At 35.5% G+C, this 16,434-nt stretch overlaps 1 protein-coding gene across 1 annotated transcript in view; it reads right to left on the bottom strand.

Annotated features, from left to right (window-relative positions):
- Positions 1-4,457: 4,457 nt before the first annotated feature.
- The window catches only part of LOC124354686 (condensin complex subunit 3), an 85,899-nt gene continuing 73,922 nt past the window's right edge, over positions 4,458-16,434 (bottom strand). The window contains exons 17-20 of the mRNA XM_046805323.1: positions 10,823-10,996; positions 6,798-6,968; positions 5,545-5,684; positions 4,458-5,079 (exon numbers count right to left, since the gene is read on the bottom strand). Of these exons, the coding sequence (XP_046661279.1) occupies positions 4,641-5,079; positions 5,545-5,684; positions 6,798-6,968; positions 10,823-10,996 (924 nt within the window). The 3' untranslated portion in view covers positions 4,458-4,640. The remainder of the gene's footprint in view (positions 5,080-5,544; positions 5,685-6,797; positions 6,969-10,822; positions 10,997-16,434) is intronic.

Below are 16,434 nucleotides of genomic sequence, written 5' to 3'. Positions count from 1 at the left end.
TCTGAATAATATTTTGATCCCCATCGTTTAAATTTTGTTTCTGAAGATAAAGGATTTGTGAAGGAAGAAAGGTTTTTTCCAGACATTTGCCATTGTTCATTGATACAAGAAATCAATAACACTGCGTTTAGAAATCTAAACAATTTACTAACCTAGGTTGGTTACATATCGACAAACTAGGTTACAGGAAGAAAATCATGCTAGAGCTTTTGAAATCCAAAGAGCTGTGACACTTATAATCACAACCAACATATTGTTGAGAAAACTCCATGTACGTAATAAAGCTTAAACACTAATTATTGAAACTGAAGTAAAGAATACAGGTTATAATAAGTCTGCACTGAACGAGCAACAACTAAAAACTGACCAGAGACCAATAGTAAAATTGTGATTGTCATGGCAGAAACAAGATGGGTGCGCCTTATGAGTCATAAGGTTCATTATACAAGGTGATAAATACATACATACATTATATACATTACACATTATACAAGTCATAAGGTATATTAATTTTTCAAAACCGTACTGTGACTGTGCATGGGTTTATTAGAAATTTCTAATATGTGGAATATTTTAGGTTTCCTTGTTAGCTCATTGTGCCGAAATTGACAAACAAAGCTGTCTAATTTGAATGATCGGTTAGTCTACAAATTTATTTTATGAAGCTGTTTGCTGTATTTTCTTAGGGAGTTTGTTATTTTATGTTCAAAAGAATCAGTTTGGGTCTTCATTTTAATATGAACGTTTGCCAGTAACTAAGTTCCCTGTAATATGTATACGCTACTGAAGGTACTTACACAACAGTAGCGTTACCTTTATCAGCTGATAAGATTTTCAGCGCGCCGTTTTCCCCAAAGATCGACAGTTCTATCTCCTCTTTTGTCAAATTGGGCTTTGTGGGAGGAATTTTGCATAGCAAAACCTGGCCTTGCAACGAAATCTGACACTCTCTGTTCCCCACATAATCGTGTAACAGACGACTCTATTTCTGATACGAAATCCAGTGCATTTACCTATTCTTGTGCTAAATAAGATTTACTTCTTAAATAAAACTGATATTTTTGCAACATTGATGTTTTTTTTGTAAATGTTCTGTAAATATTAGATATAATAAATGTCAGTTTTGAGAGCGTTAAACACTATTAAAAAATTGACAGGGTCGAAACTTTCACCCAGGTTCATTCGCAAGTTCGAGGTGTTGGAAAAATCCTCGCTTGTGGGTTTCTTGCACATTTATTTGAAGATAATAAAATCGTTGTCTAGGTATCACAGGGTTAAAACTTCAGTAGTTCTCAAACTTCTTAATGAAATTCAAAACCAGGTTGCTAACTTTTAGTATCTCAAAAAATATTTAGAACTCTGAACCTACGAAGCTCTTTGGCCATACACTCTTTTTCATCATTGTTTAGGTCTACATATAGATCTACTGTTTATATTGCTGTTATACTGTTTTTCTGTATGGAAAATATCCAATAAACCCAGTGTTTACTGTTTAATAATGCCTTCTTCCATTCCAGTCTTAGCCATTGCACAAGACTTTGGGCCGCTACCACCATCCATCCATAAGCTTTTTGTTAAGTACTTTACAAGAAGGTTGAAACTATTTCATGCAACCCCTTTTTGCAAAGAACATTGCAGACCTCTGTTTCAACAGTTTGAAATCTTAAGGTAATTAGTGTATCTCGTATATTTTACAATTCATCTTATAGGCATAAAGGTTTCTGAGGGCCTAATCCTGAACAATTTATGTGTACATAACTGTGGTAAGGGAACAGTAAGTTGTTTTTATACTTTAATATAGATGGAGTAAAACATAAAATTATTATCCTGTGTCAGCTTACAAGTTTTAATACTCTTCCAAATGAGTTCAGAAACCTATCTAGAATTAGTTAATAACTGTAGCAGATTACTTTTCTTCTTCTTCATCCATGGTACCAGCTGGGTAACACCTCTCATTATTAGCTAACCTACTTACACAACTAATATCAAATGTACCATACATCAAAGAGCATTATAAAGATCAGCAAGCATGCAAATGTTATCTATCATGTTCAACTTATTGTTAAATATAATAACACCCACCTTGTCCTTTTCTGTCAACAAAAGGCAACGCAGCCATTTAGAGGAAGAAATTTCACTTCACTAGCATCTAATAAATTTCATTTAGTACCTCGATTTTGCGTTATCAATCAAAGGAGAAGTTTCCATTTTTCGTTTATCTCCCCACGAAACTTTCTACCACTAGGGGAAAATTCCTCTCTGAACCAATTAGGGCATTTGAATACACCATAGCTGTAACTCTCTCCTTACTAACTTTAAACACGGAGCAGATTGTTCACGTCTTGACACCAGTGACTTACATGGAAGGGCTCACCAATTTATTCCAGTTTCATCGGCATTGTATATGTCATCTCTATTGTACCTTTTTTTCTAGAGCTTCCATAATAAACTTATCTTTAAATGCACTTCCAGCTGCTATATCCAATGAATGAAATAATATGAATACAATGAATGAAATTAATACAGTACAACATTTGTCAAGTCTTGGCGGAAGGCCTGGCCAGATATTGAGAAATTGGTCAATGGCACAGTCAATGAAGATTTGATCCAGGTAGCAGATGAACAGCAAGAGAATTGTAATGCAGAACTTATGACCTGACGAAGTTAGCATTAACTGGCGGTGAAGAAATCTTAAATCAAGATGTTCAGGAATGGTATGTTCATTTTCATACTCTTCTACAACACTCTGCACGATTTGTTCATCACTTAGATATTCGTTTTCCAAATCATCATCACCAGTTACCCATTCCTGGTGATAATGATTTGGAAAACGAATATCTAAGTGATGAACAAATCGTGCAGAGTGTTGTAGAAGAGTATGAAAATGAAGAAGCAGAAAAATCAGATGATGACACTTCGGAAGAAGATAAAATAAGCCATGGGAGGCGAGAAATGCACTTCAGACATCACTAGCCTACATAGAGCAACAGGACCACTCAACAGTTGTTGACGTTATGTTATTCAAAAAGTGGAGAGACTACGCCTTCAAAAAAACAACGGACAACAAAGTTCAACAGAAAATTACGGACTATTATAAGGCCTAACGTAATCTTCAAAACAAATTTATTGTGAGTAATTTTTATATCTCCGTCTTTATTTAACATTAATTTATGTTATCTGAATTCAAAATCTGTATTTTTATGTTAATTATTTAACCACTTTTCCTTATACAATAATTTTTTATTCGTTTTACAAACATATGTATTTTTATAAAAAAATCCCAAAAGAGACTTAACTACTTTTGACTATATTTATTAATTACATATTATTATTAAATATAAATTATCATTTTTATAATAGGTTGGTTTATCCGGCCAGGGCTCGGTCCCGTGGTGGCCGGATATGAGGGGTTCTACTGTATTTAATCTAAAAATAAACTTAAAGGTCCAAAGGGATTTCTATTTCATGAAAACTGATAAATTTAATTATGAATGTATGCATTAATTCTTTAATCCATATTTCTTGTCAATTATATCTTTTTTCAGCTTAGGGATTAATTGTCTAAATTGGTGATTCAAATGTTAAAAACTCGTCAACATTATAGAATATTACCTGAAGCTTTGAACAGTTTTATGATTATCTTTGACACATCATTATGTTCTTTGTTAATCAATAGACCTATTCTCAAAAAATAGTTCATAACACGATTTTATGTACAGTAAACAAAGTGATATTGGGTAATTGAACTTTTTCTAGGGACATCCTCTATGTATTGAAATTTTATATTTAGTTAATAGTTATTATATCTTTTATACTCTATGTTACAGAGTATTCCATATTCATCATGGTATTATGTGGCTTTTATAAAGAAGACATACGGCTCGTTAATACTAGTTACAAATTTATTCCTCTTTACAGTGCTTGTCCACTTACACACCAGTGCTCAGAAACCATCTGTTGCTCAATTCTGCATAGTTATATTCTGTTTACATTTAACAGAGACTGTTTTAAAAATATTTACTGATGATATTCCACAAGTCTGAAAAGTGACAATCACATGGTATTCTTGATGACTGCTGTTACACTGCCAAATGTAAGAATGTTGTTTGGGCACTTGGTATCTAGGCTACTATACTCAGACACTCAAGCCTTGTATTCTAGTTGGTGTTGACTATGCCTCAATATTAAGAAACAACTTGTCACTTATAGGTAACCAATAAACACTATTGGTTACCTGAAGAAATTACTTTCCTGTAGGGTTAAACCAGTCTATGATATTGCCTGGTGAGGAGTATTTAGCTTAAGATCTTAAATCATACATGTCTGAAGATAATTTTGCACAAAAAACTTTATGTATGGAATCTACTAACATGAAGGCAGGTCCATTTCCATAGTATATTACTACATAGAATATCTAGATACAATAGTAAAGAAGGATTTATAACTAAAACAAAATATTATAAACATTAAATTCTATTTATTTAAAACAACAAGTAGATGCATTAACCATTTTACATTTTTAATTATACAAGTGCAGTTTAAAAATTACAATTTTAAAATCATAACATTATGGTTAACATTTAGGTCTAAAACAAGGTATCAATAATGGTATTATTTCATTTCAACTTTCTAAAATAGCTTTATGATTTCCGCTTCCTTGCAGATCTTGTTACTCTATCAGAGGCCAGATGATCTTCATTTACATTTTTCACTGGAGTTTCTACAGCATCCACTCTACTCTTAGATGCTATTTTTGCACTCTTCAATGGTGTTTTTGCTGGCGTCTTTACTTTCTGAAGATGAGATTTTTTCGCTGGAGTTTTGGCTGAAGCGTCTGTAGTCGAAACATTAGACCTCTTCTTCGGTGTTTTTCCAGATGTCTGGACTGATCCTTCAAGATCAGAGTTTCTTGAATTTGATGAGGTTATAGAAGAATTCTTGGCTGGTGTTTTTATAATCCTTTTAAGAGTTTTGTTTGGAACTTTAAAGGATGTCTCTGAGGGGGGAACTGCTGGGAGCTTAAAGCTTGAGTCTTCTGATAACCGAGCAGATTTTACAGCAGGAGGACTATCATCCGACCTATAACATAACAGTTAAATAAAGATTTTTAAATTCTTATATTAAATGCTATGACTCTTAAATAAAAAAAATATCAACTACCAATACATATATTGTAAGTAATTTCTGGAGAGTTGAATTTTACCCTATTGGTAGTCTATGATAAGACACAAAATTTTACAACAGCTCCCAATTTTGCCCTTTGCATCCCACCTCTCATTTGCAGGCCTTTTTACAATGAACTTACTGAACTAATACATTGGACTCTATCAAACCTTTTATTAAGTGTGTTTGTGTTGTATAACAATATTTTTGAAGATGGGTGGTAATAGTTTTTAATATAAATTTTGAATATAATATTTCAAATATGCAAGATCTGTTTTTCTGTCTGTAAATTGTCATCTTTTATTTAATTTAGCTGTAACAAAGCTATTAATGAAATTTAATTCAAAATCACTTCTAGATTGACTTCTTATTGTGACTTACTCGTTATCCGAAGATTCTGGAGTTCCTTCGATGATTTCATCCTCCTCACCGACCACGCGACTAACAGTCTCATCTTGGCTCTCTTCCTCTTTATCTGATGCTTCCTCATCCTCTGAGACCACGTTCTCTCTGTCACCCAACTGGACATTCATATAAAACATTAGAGAGAGAGAGTACCAAAAACATAATACACAATATTGTAATTATTAAACCAAACTAGAGATAAATAGAAAGTTAAATAAGTTAAGTTCTGTAGAAGTTAAATATATAAAGTCAACTCCCGATTTTCTGGGGTCAGAACAACCATGTTGTGGATTAATCAGGCCAATGCAAATTGAAACTGTTGTGCATAATTTTTTGGAAATTTCTTTACTTTTGTATTTATATTGAGTTTTAATAATTAATTATAAATATCAGATAAAAGGACCGCCATGCAGCATTTGTAGATAAGACGTAAGATAATTTTTATAAACAAAAAAGGTGGCGACGTGGCAGTGTAGTGAGTGAAAAAGAGCAGTCGTAATAACAACAATAGCATGCGCCCCGGTCGCTGTGTCCGTCTGCCTGTTCATTTGTATCAAGTGTTTTGATTATGGCTATTTTTGGACTTCCCCTTCATTTTTTAAGGGTTTGAGGAGGGGGAAGAGGGTTTGCTCCCTGAGCCCAAGGTAACTTGGAGCAGCAATAAATCACGTTGAGTGTTTGCTTGATTATTTTCAGGGGCAGGAAGTCAGTTAGCTTTATAACAAAATGTTTTTGTGGAAGTTACGTTTGACAATAATAAGGAACAAAGCTGCTGCAAAAAACAATGACCGATTTCTTCCTACGAAATAGTAACTAATCATAACTTATCAGTTGAATTGTGAATATTGTATACTGTTTATTAATTTTCATATTAAACTTGTTTTTATTCTCAACTAAATAGATGATATAAATGGCTTACAAATGCTCTTATTAGGTAGGTTTAACTGAAAACCTTTTTATTTAGCAATTACTTGATACCATTAATTAAATTTTACGTCTTCATCTTTACATTCAAATAACAAAATAGAGCAAAATATGTGACTGACTTAGTTAGCCAGTTTTCCCCAAATATTAAAAGCGCTTTGTACAGTGTTTTCCACAGGTAACTAACTTTTTCATACAGGCTGGTTACTCAATGGCTGAGTCTACGGTTATAAAAATGGTACTGTGAAAAAATTCTCTCTTCTTGTCAGTTCTGAGGAAGAATATTTAATGGTGAAACAAGTTACCAATATTTGGCTGGCACTAGTTTGACTAGTGACTCCAGACTGAATGGAAAGCTCCGCAGGTAGTGTGTTATTGACAGTAGAAACCGTCTTGTTCCTGTCCAACTGTGCTTGCAGAGTCATCTCAAACTTGACAACCAGACGCTGCAGATGTTTGTCACTTTTGGATGTAGTCTGTAAAATGAATTTTTTTAAAATTAGTTACTTCAAGTTGCTGTAATGGTGTAACACAAACAAAACTTCTGAAATCATACATGATATGGAAACATTAACAATTACATTAACTAGTTACTTTTATGTTTTGTGATGTGAAAAGTTTTATTAATATACGAGGTGTGTCCTAAAAGTATCCGACCTTGACGTCTGGCATGAACTGACGTTACTCTGCGGCTACGGCAATCTAGTCCCCTTCAAAGTACTCCCCTCCACAAGCCACTACTTTATTCCATCGCTCCCCCCACTTCCGGAAACACTCCTTAAATTCATTTTGCGGAATGACTAACAGGTCCTTCGTCGCATTTTGTTTTATTTGTTCAACATCGTCAAGTATTTTTCTTTTCAAAGGAATTTTTAATTTAGGAAATAGCCAGAAGTCACAAGGAGCTATGTTAGGACTGAAGAGAGGCTGTCGTAGTTGGTTGATGTCGTGTTTGACCAAAAAACACTGAATAAGATTTGAGGAAAGAGCTGGCGCGTTGTCGTGGTGCAAGATCCAGTCACGGCTTGTCCACAGTTCGGGTCGTTTCCTTTGCATTGCATCTCGTGACCTCAAGATAATACTCCTTATTCACTGTCTGGCCTCTTGGAGCATATTCGTGATGAGCAACGCCGTCCTGGTCAAAAAAAAAAAAAAACTGTCATCATTGTCTTGACATTGCTTCGACTTTGTCTTGCTTTTTTCGGCCGTTGCTCTTCGCGAGTTTTCCACTATGAAGATTGAGCCTTTGTTTCAAGGGTCGTAGCCATAAACCCATGACTAATCGCCAGTAATAACTTTTTTAAATAGCCCTGGGTCACTTTTTATCAAATCCAGATTGTCCTGTGCGATTTCAAGTCGACAGTTCTTTTGGTCTTCTGTCAGCAGCCGAGGAAACAAATTTTGCAGAAACACGGTTCATTTAAAAATCTTTGTGTAAAATGTTACAAACTGACGATATTGGTATTCCTAAATCTTCTTCCAGCTCTCGGACAGTCAATCGACGGTTTTCATTAATTGCTGCACGAACACGTTCAACATTTTCAGCGTTTCTGGCCGTTGAAGGCGTGCCAGATCGGTCATCGCTCTTCACTGATATGCGGCCATTTTTAAACCGCCTAAACCACTCTTTTATTTGTGTATCGCCCATAGACACGTCACCATAAACTTTCAGTATCATAGTAATCATCTCTGATGCTGAATGGCCAAGTTTTTGGCAAAATTTAAGGCAAATGCACTGCTCAACACGTTTAGTCATATTGAAATGCGACACACACACATGGCAGTACTGTACGGAACAGAGCGCTGTGACTCACTGAGTGACCGGATCGTATTCAATGTCTAATATGGGAAGGAGTAGGCTCGCCTCTCCCCTCCAATAACCGGTTCGAGCCGGTCGGTTACGCCACGTCCGCCGGTCGGATACTTTTTGGACAGACGTCGTATAGTGAATTATTTAAAGGATTTAAAATATATAGAGATGCATTATATGTATTTTTTTTTTACTAAAACTAATAAGTATATAATACAAAATGTTATTATGTGTAAATATATACATATTCTATTTTATACATAATTGTAATCTTCCAAATTAAAAAAAATTTGTAATTCAAACAGCATTGCTGCTTAAAAGCTGGCTGTAGTGAAACAATTTTGGTTTTAGAATTATGGGAGATCTCATTTTAAAGATATAATTAATACGCATCAAAATGCTTTTTCATTTCTTTTTAGTGTATACTTTTTGTATTTAATCAATGAAGTACAAAAATGTTTAAGAAGAGTTATAACCCTACATAGCTGATAATAAAACCCACAGAGGTTGGTACAAAAACCTGAAGTTACAAAAGTTACACATTTTCAATGGTTGAGTGATTAACACGTTCGCTGCGGCAAAAGGCCCCCAATGTACCCAATAGCAGCAAAATTCGAACTCGTGAATTTTTGTGATTTAAAATCATCATATTAGATTGTATTAAGTGCTTACGATAATGGCCGGGACTGTCCGGACAGTGGCCTGCAGTTTTGGCATAGGCATTTTTTTTAAGTTGATAAAAAATCGTAATAACTTACCAGTTGTGATGAGTAATATCCAAAAGGACCAGAAATGCCCTAGATGACCTTGATTTTTACTGGATCTGTCTCCAAGCAACGGAACTGTCCGGACAGTGGTTCCGCACATAGCGTGTAATAATAGTATAGTATAATAGCGTTGCGCGGCACAACGCTGATGCGTGGTTACTCAACACAAAAAACACAGAGATATATTGTTTGAATAATTGTAATATGAAAAATAACACATATTCTTTACAAAGGATAATGTAAGAGCCTGTTTGTTACACACAAAAAATATTTACAGTTCCCTGTTACCAGTTTACAGTCTTTGGTGTTAGATGTCAAAGCATAGACCTGGTTCTCCCACACATGCCAAGCAAATATATCTTGTTTGTGACCTTTTACCCTCCCTGGTACACACTCGGCATGTTTTCATTTTCGACCTGTTGCTGCCAGGACGAAGCCCGAATGTTGTAGGTGTATCTGGTATATGCTTTTTTTTTATCACATAGTACTAGTAAAAGAATACTAGTAATTTATTCACTCATAAACAAAGCCCAGGTTTTAATGCACTTTATTTATTCAACAACATTTAATTATTGTCCACTAGATTGCAGCTATAAACAAGCCAAAAGTCGTATGTTCCGTTAACACTGTCCTGACCGTTGAACCACATTTCCAGACGGAACTGAGTTAACAGAAAGTAAGTATACTTCGTATAGAACAAGTTTGAAATGTTTCAGAGACCTGCCACAAGATCGAAGTACGTAACAGGTGAAATAGCCGAGCACTGCAGGGTTGGTCGCGCAAATGTCCGGACAGTGGCCCGCAGCGAACGTGTTAAGAATATTCATTTTCATTTGGTTTAATGTTACTCTGATCATGATTTTGTAGAGGTGAAATGCACATGCAGTCAATTCATAAGCAAAACTTTTCCTCTAATCTGAATTTGTTTTTAAACATTTGAGTAACTAGTAAACTCAACAGAAAGTCAAGATTTTTTTAGTAACATCTTATTCCCAATAATACAAGGTACGAATATGCCACACCATATGTCATGTAACAGTTTTTGCTGAGGCTTATTAAATTAGGCTAAAAGTGTTAAAATGTAACATGTTAAAATTGCATATGATGGTACTCAGTTTATTTACAAATTTATTCTATGGAGGCCTTTATGGTTATCCCTAACACCAATGTAAAAATGTTCACTAATGTTCAGAAAATCCTATGGAGTAGCATGCACCATTATTGAACTTAATATTTCTTGTATAGAAAGAAATCTTCGTGAAATATTTCAAGTTTACACGACTGATATTATGTAGTCAGACAGAGAGACTAACATAAATAAAATTTGTCCATCTCATCAAGTAATATTCTTCACTAACACTCAGAGAATTGTAAATGTGAAAATTTTGATAGACATGGTTGTTTTGGTTGATTCCATAATTATTTTATTAAATACTACCAGTTACAGATTAAAACCATTTAAAACATGAGGATGTTATTTAACATATACTATAAAGTCAACTATATTAACAGAACTGTGCTTGTTTGCACTTAAGGTACTACAAACTTGCTTCCCAGATATTGTCACATGATGTGTACAGTGGTTGAAGGGATAATCAGGTTGAACTGTCATACAAAGAGCTATAACAACACTGTACCATCACAATAAACCATTTTCTCTGAGACTACACCCATTTACAAATCTGAAATTGGAACTGACTGAATTCTTATGAAAAACTAAATAACCTTATTGATACAGCAAGGTATGTCTCACCTTCACCATTCTTGCAACCAAAGCGGAGATGATGGCAATGTCTGTAGTCAGGTCATAGTTCAACTCTAAATGACCCAGAATCTTAAGGAACACTATACAGTTGACTGGCTCATATTCTTCGGTTAGAACTTCCTCACAAAGCTTTATAGCCAACTGGTTGTGAATGCTCTGATCCTGAAATAAACCACTTTGATTTGAAATCTTATTTCTCTGATAGAAAATATACAGTAATAGCTAATAGTTCTCCAAACAGCAGACATAACATTAGCAATTTTTATGAGTGCAATGTACGTGTATGTCCACAATAAAAACCATCACATACCTTCAGTCAAAAACACTGGCAAGTTTTGATGAAATATCTTTTAAAACAGACTCGGTAGTCTGTCATGAAATGTTGCTATGCAAGTTGGAAAATATATGTGTAAAATAAAATGAAGTAATGTAATTAAGAGCTATCTTACAAATCGAAATTAATCTGTTGAAATTGGATACTATAAATCATTAATCTGTGCACAGACGACACTGTGCTCCTTCTCCAGAACCAGACACTTGAAACACTGGAAATACAGTCATGCATTGTAGTTAATATGGCCCAACAGTACTGTAATGCAAATGATCTGGTTCATAATGAAAACAAAAGTCAACAGATTTCCTTTGGAAGAAGAAATAATAAGGCAGCTGAAATACCTGAACTGACTATGACTCTGTCGTGATCTAGTTATTAAAATTTAATTCGTTCAACCTCAATTAATAAAGTAGCTCTTTACATTTCATAATTATTCCAGCTCAAAAACACTTTTTTCTTAAGGAATTAAATTCCACCAAGTGCATTAATTCAGTATATGAAATCTTTTTATGTATGTAATATGAAATATAATTGAGAGGATATAATTTTGAAATAAATTTAATGAATTAATTTTGTCACTTGAATTCTATTACTCAGGATAAATAAATTTCACAACAGTATTTTCACTCACAAATTTATTTTAAATACTTTTGTATGAATTTAAATGTTTGAAAATCTCCTGATTCACTTTAAAAATGCATTAACATGTTTTAACAAGTTATTATAAAATGTATATACGACCCTGTAAATGTCCTGACAGCACCTTCACATGGTCACACTTCATATAATAGCGCTGAGTGACTGCACGGATATCTGACGACTCGTCTTGAAGAGAACTGACTGCCCCAGCTCAATGAGTCATTCCTCTCTATCACTTGCTTAAGACTTCACGAGAATCAGTCAGACACGAGATTATCTTATATGGGGCTGCATCTATCGAATCCATGTATAACTGCCTAACCACACAGTTTATTCTAGTTTTATGTATCTTTTGTTTTTATACTTCTTAGTAGTATACTTTGGCCGTTCCTGGGACAAAGCACCCGAGACCGGTTCTGGGACAAACCGTGTGAGACCGAATCTGGGACAGAATTTTTTAGAGAGCGACTAAGAGTGTGAGTATGGGTAGTCAGAACCGCGCCGTGCGAATCACCACGCATGTCATCGCTGGCCCGCCACCGCGCAGACACCACGTGTGTGTTTATTTACCACAATTGTGAGTATGTATGTGTTTGTGATTTACTGATCAGATCTAAATAGCCGATGTTGTTTACATGGTTGTTCTGGAGCAGTTGGTTGTTTTGGTCTACAAGTGTGATTGTGATCTGTTGAATCTTTCGTAAACCGCTCCGAAGAGGTATGTAGTGTTTTTCTTGAGGTGATTGAGATATTTTGTAGCCGTGTGGTACATTAGGGGAAAAGGAGTAGAGGATTGCTGTCTCCAAAGGTTTGTGAGAGTGAACATCATGATTGACAAGACTGTTGTTGACAATATTGCAGTGTATCTCGATGACATCAACGGCTCTGAGATTCGGTGGATTCGATGCAATTACATTTTCATTTGAGTTGAAGTAAGACGATTCTTTTTGTAAGTTTGTTGCATCAGATTTTTCAAAACCTAAGAGATCACTAACGGTTTTATCCAAGTAGAATTTAATTGGAGAATTAATTGATATTTTGTCACCATCTTTAAAGATCTTGAAATCGTCAGAATTTATACTAAGATTCAACGATTGTATGTAATCTCTGAAACTCTTTTCAAGTTTTTCAATGGTCCAGTAACCACATTGAAGTATCAGTGGTTTCGGAATGAAATGTATTTCCCAAAAATAGACGATTGCATGTTGCAACAAGTTGTATATATTGTTCTCAGAGTAAAATCCAACAAGAGCCATATAATACTCTGCGTTTGGATCCAAGTGGATGGGGTGTTCTAGATGGAGAGTCAGTACAGACTCAGTTCCAGTTAGTTTGAGTAATGGCATGGTTGCAGTTTTTTATATACTTATAATTCTGTACAAGTTTTAGATGAAGTTACTACCATCATGGAAGTCTTCAAAACCTCTTTCCATATATTTTTTATTTCGTTGTTGAATTTTTTCTGCATGATGTATATCTTGCCTTCTAATTCACTCAATTGAACTTTGACTTATTGTTTCTTATATTACGAAGAATATGTTCCCAGTCCTCACCAGCTGAATCTCGTCGTAGAACCTCCAGGCACAGATGTCCACAGATAGGAGGATCATCAAACCCCTGAATACGCTCTGAGTTATAAACCAACCCTTTTGGTCCCAAGTACTTGACTACTTCTATTGGAGGATTGACATCGCCATATGAATCAAAATAGAATTTCTTTTCACCACGTTTCACATAACACGTCCAGTGAGTACCACCAGATGAAAGGTCACCAAGATTTACAATACCACGTTCAATATTTGTAGGTTTGTCTGGAAGTAACTGTTGCATGAAAACACCTCTAAACTCATTAATGTTTAATATACCTGCTAATTTTTCTATTTCACCAAGAGACAGCGGGAAGATCTCTTTTTTTTTATTCACAGACAACAATGCATCAAGCTTCCGACCAATACGTCGTTTCAACCCTCTACCCGTAGGGTCTTTTTCAATAATGGTGTCCAACTCCTCATCGACTAAACTCTTTAACCAAGGTATAAATTTTTCTCTCAGTAAAGGAGCCAACTTTCTTCTTATTAATGGAGAGATGAAGCGTTTACCTCCAGGAACTGACGAATCCACCATTTCCATAATTTCCTTCAAAAACCCTCCTTGTTTATTAGATACGAGTTGGTTGTAACTTAGAAGCAATTGTAAACCTTTTTTGTTCTTAACAGCTCTAGAAACGGCTTTGTGTTGCTCTCCAGAAAGAAGTATACGATCACTTCCGTGAGACAGCTGTTCATTAGATAATCTGATTACTGTAGGTTTCCGTCTTTTGTACGCTGTACGAAGCTTACGTTTTTGAGCTTCGGATAGCCGAACTGTATAATTATACTGACTTTCCATTCTATACGCTTTCTTATATACAACACACTGACATGAAAACAATAATTGCCCCTACTAATGAAAAAAATAAATCATTTTTATTTTACTTTTTTGTTTGTTTGTTTTTTTTTTTCTATTTGTTTTTACAGGAATTTGATTATGTTTCGAGTAATGTCATATGAGAAATGTGCCTCAGATACAACGACAACATATGCTGTGGTGCCGCTGCTCCCCTGTGGAGATGCAATAGCTTTCACAAAATCTAATTCAATCTGAATGTCACTTCGAGATCTGTCTGTTGTTGGTTGATGTAGATGTGTGTCAATTACAACCAAAGGTGAGTTATCAATAAATTCTTTCAGGTTTACTAACACGTTATTGTCTCCGAAGTTTATTTTTCGGAACCCTAGGTACTGATCGTACATGATCCTGTATATACCATTAGTAATATCAAAATTCTGCAATTCCTGAGGGTACCTTTCTCCATTAATTTTCACAGACACATTTTTGATGTTGCAGCTGTCAAATCTACTAGGATCTTTTGCCTGGGTGTTTGTTCTGTTTGTCTGAAGTGCGATTATAACAAATCTAGGATTGTACACATTTCTGTAAACACTTGTAATATCGAAGCTGAACGATGAACCGAACACCCCTCTTTTGTCGATGCATTGCCATTGAAAGAAGTTGTAGACTAAAGCATCCTTGTCACTCAGATGTTTCAAACCATCAATTAACTGGATTTTGGAAGTGCTGGTATAATCGACTATGGGGACTCGTAACACAAACGACTCTATCACAATTTTCCCATCGCCAGGATCCGTTGCTGTGGACCCTGCCCCTTTCCAGTGAAACAACGCATCATTATCTTCATTCCTAGTAAATGTGATTTCAAAACCTCCCTTGTACATCGGGAAACGTAGGTGGTCAAAGAACCCTAATCCTAAATGCCCAAGTGTGCCGAGTGCCTCAAACTTCCCACCTCCTGTAAACGATGATGAGAAACCACTACTTGAGAGTGTTTGTTTTTCAGTGTTACTGTAACTAACAATCCCCTTTATAGTGCTGGTGATGCCGGGGAGTTCTACTGTGTCGATCAATGTATTGTGTTTCCTCACCTCTATTCTTGAAAACAAGAAGGCCGCGAAGTTGTCTACCAGTTTGACGGTAGAGTTAGTTTGATAATCAGATCCATCAGATTTTTGCACATACTTTCCTTGAATGTGGTACATTATGCGTGAATCATAAAATGCGTCTCCATGATCCAGTTTGAATGTTGTATTGTTGTTGGGTGCATTGAAGTTGAGCTCTGAAACTGGCATTGCAGTTCTATACTCACTTCTTGCTATACCGCTCGAAAATTCAATATACAGTTTCTCTATCACTGGTTTTACCACTGATCACTGTTCTAATATATCCTCTCTTATATATAGGGTAAAAAATATTTGCTTTCATTGCTTTATATATCTGATGGGTAGATACATCCTGAAGTTCCTAACCCCATACCGAGTTTACGTTTCAACCACATTCCTCCTGTTGTTGCTAGGCCGACCATACGCTCATTCAAGTTAGCATCATCTGAGGTAACCCTCTCCCAAGCTTTCTTTTGTAATATTTTGTCCGCCTCCCACCTGTCTTCTGTGTTTTTATGATCCCTATACCATATATCATGCTTCTTACAAGCTTCATCGAGGGGGTTAATTCCCTTATCTCCCCTAGCAAGTCTCTTGTCAAGCTGGGTGCCGAGTCCACAGTAGTTGTACGTATCAAGATTCCAGTTCTTGGGCGCATGTAACTCGAATGGTAACTTGTTAATGATGTCGTTCAAAAGCCCTTTACCTTCTATAACATGTTCAGGCAAAACAGACAAACATCTGACTGGGTGCTTCAACCCTTTAGGTGTAGCAATTAGGTCTTCCATTTCATCGTGAAGGAAATCAACCACAGACAGTTTTTCATTATGAAAGTTGTTGTTCCCAGCTTCTTCCTGCGCTTGAATGTAGTGTAACCTGTCAATTAGGTCTTTGAAGTTCTTTATGTACTTATATTCGACCGGACTTTCATTGTAAACCTTTAACCCTGAACCAATTGTTGCCACTTTTCCATTCACCAACTCATCCCAAATAGGTTTTATCATATGTTTCCACTTTAGTCCTTGACTTGCTTTGGGGCGACTACTTTTGGGATTGTTTGTTTGGAAAAGCGAGTTTGTCCTCACCAACATGTCCTTGTAAGAGTTCCAGTCTTCATCGGTGTACAGATC

This window comes from Homalodisca vitripennis, chromosome 2 (genome assembly GCF_021130785.1).
Source record: "Homalodisca vitripennis isolate AUS2020 chromosome 2, UT_GWSS_2.1, whole genome shotgun sequence".
NCBI lineage: Eukaryota > Metazoa > Arthropoda > Insecta > Hemiptera > Cicadellidae > Homalodisca > Homalodisca vitripennis.
Note: the sequence above shows the minus strand (reverse complement) of the source record. Positions and strands in the feature narration are given on the sequence as shown.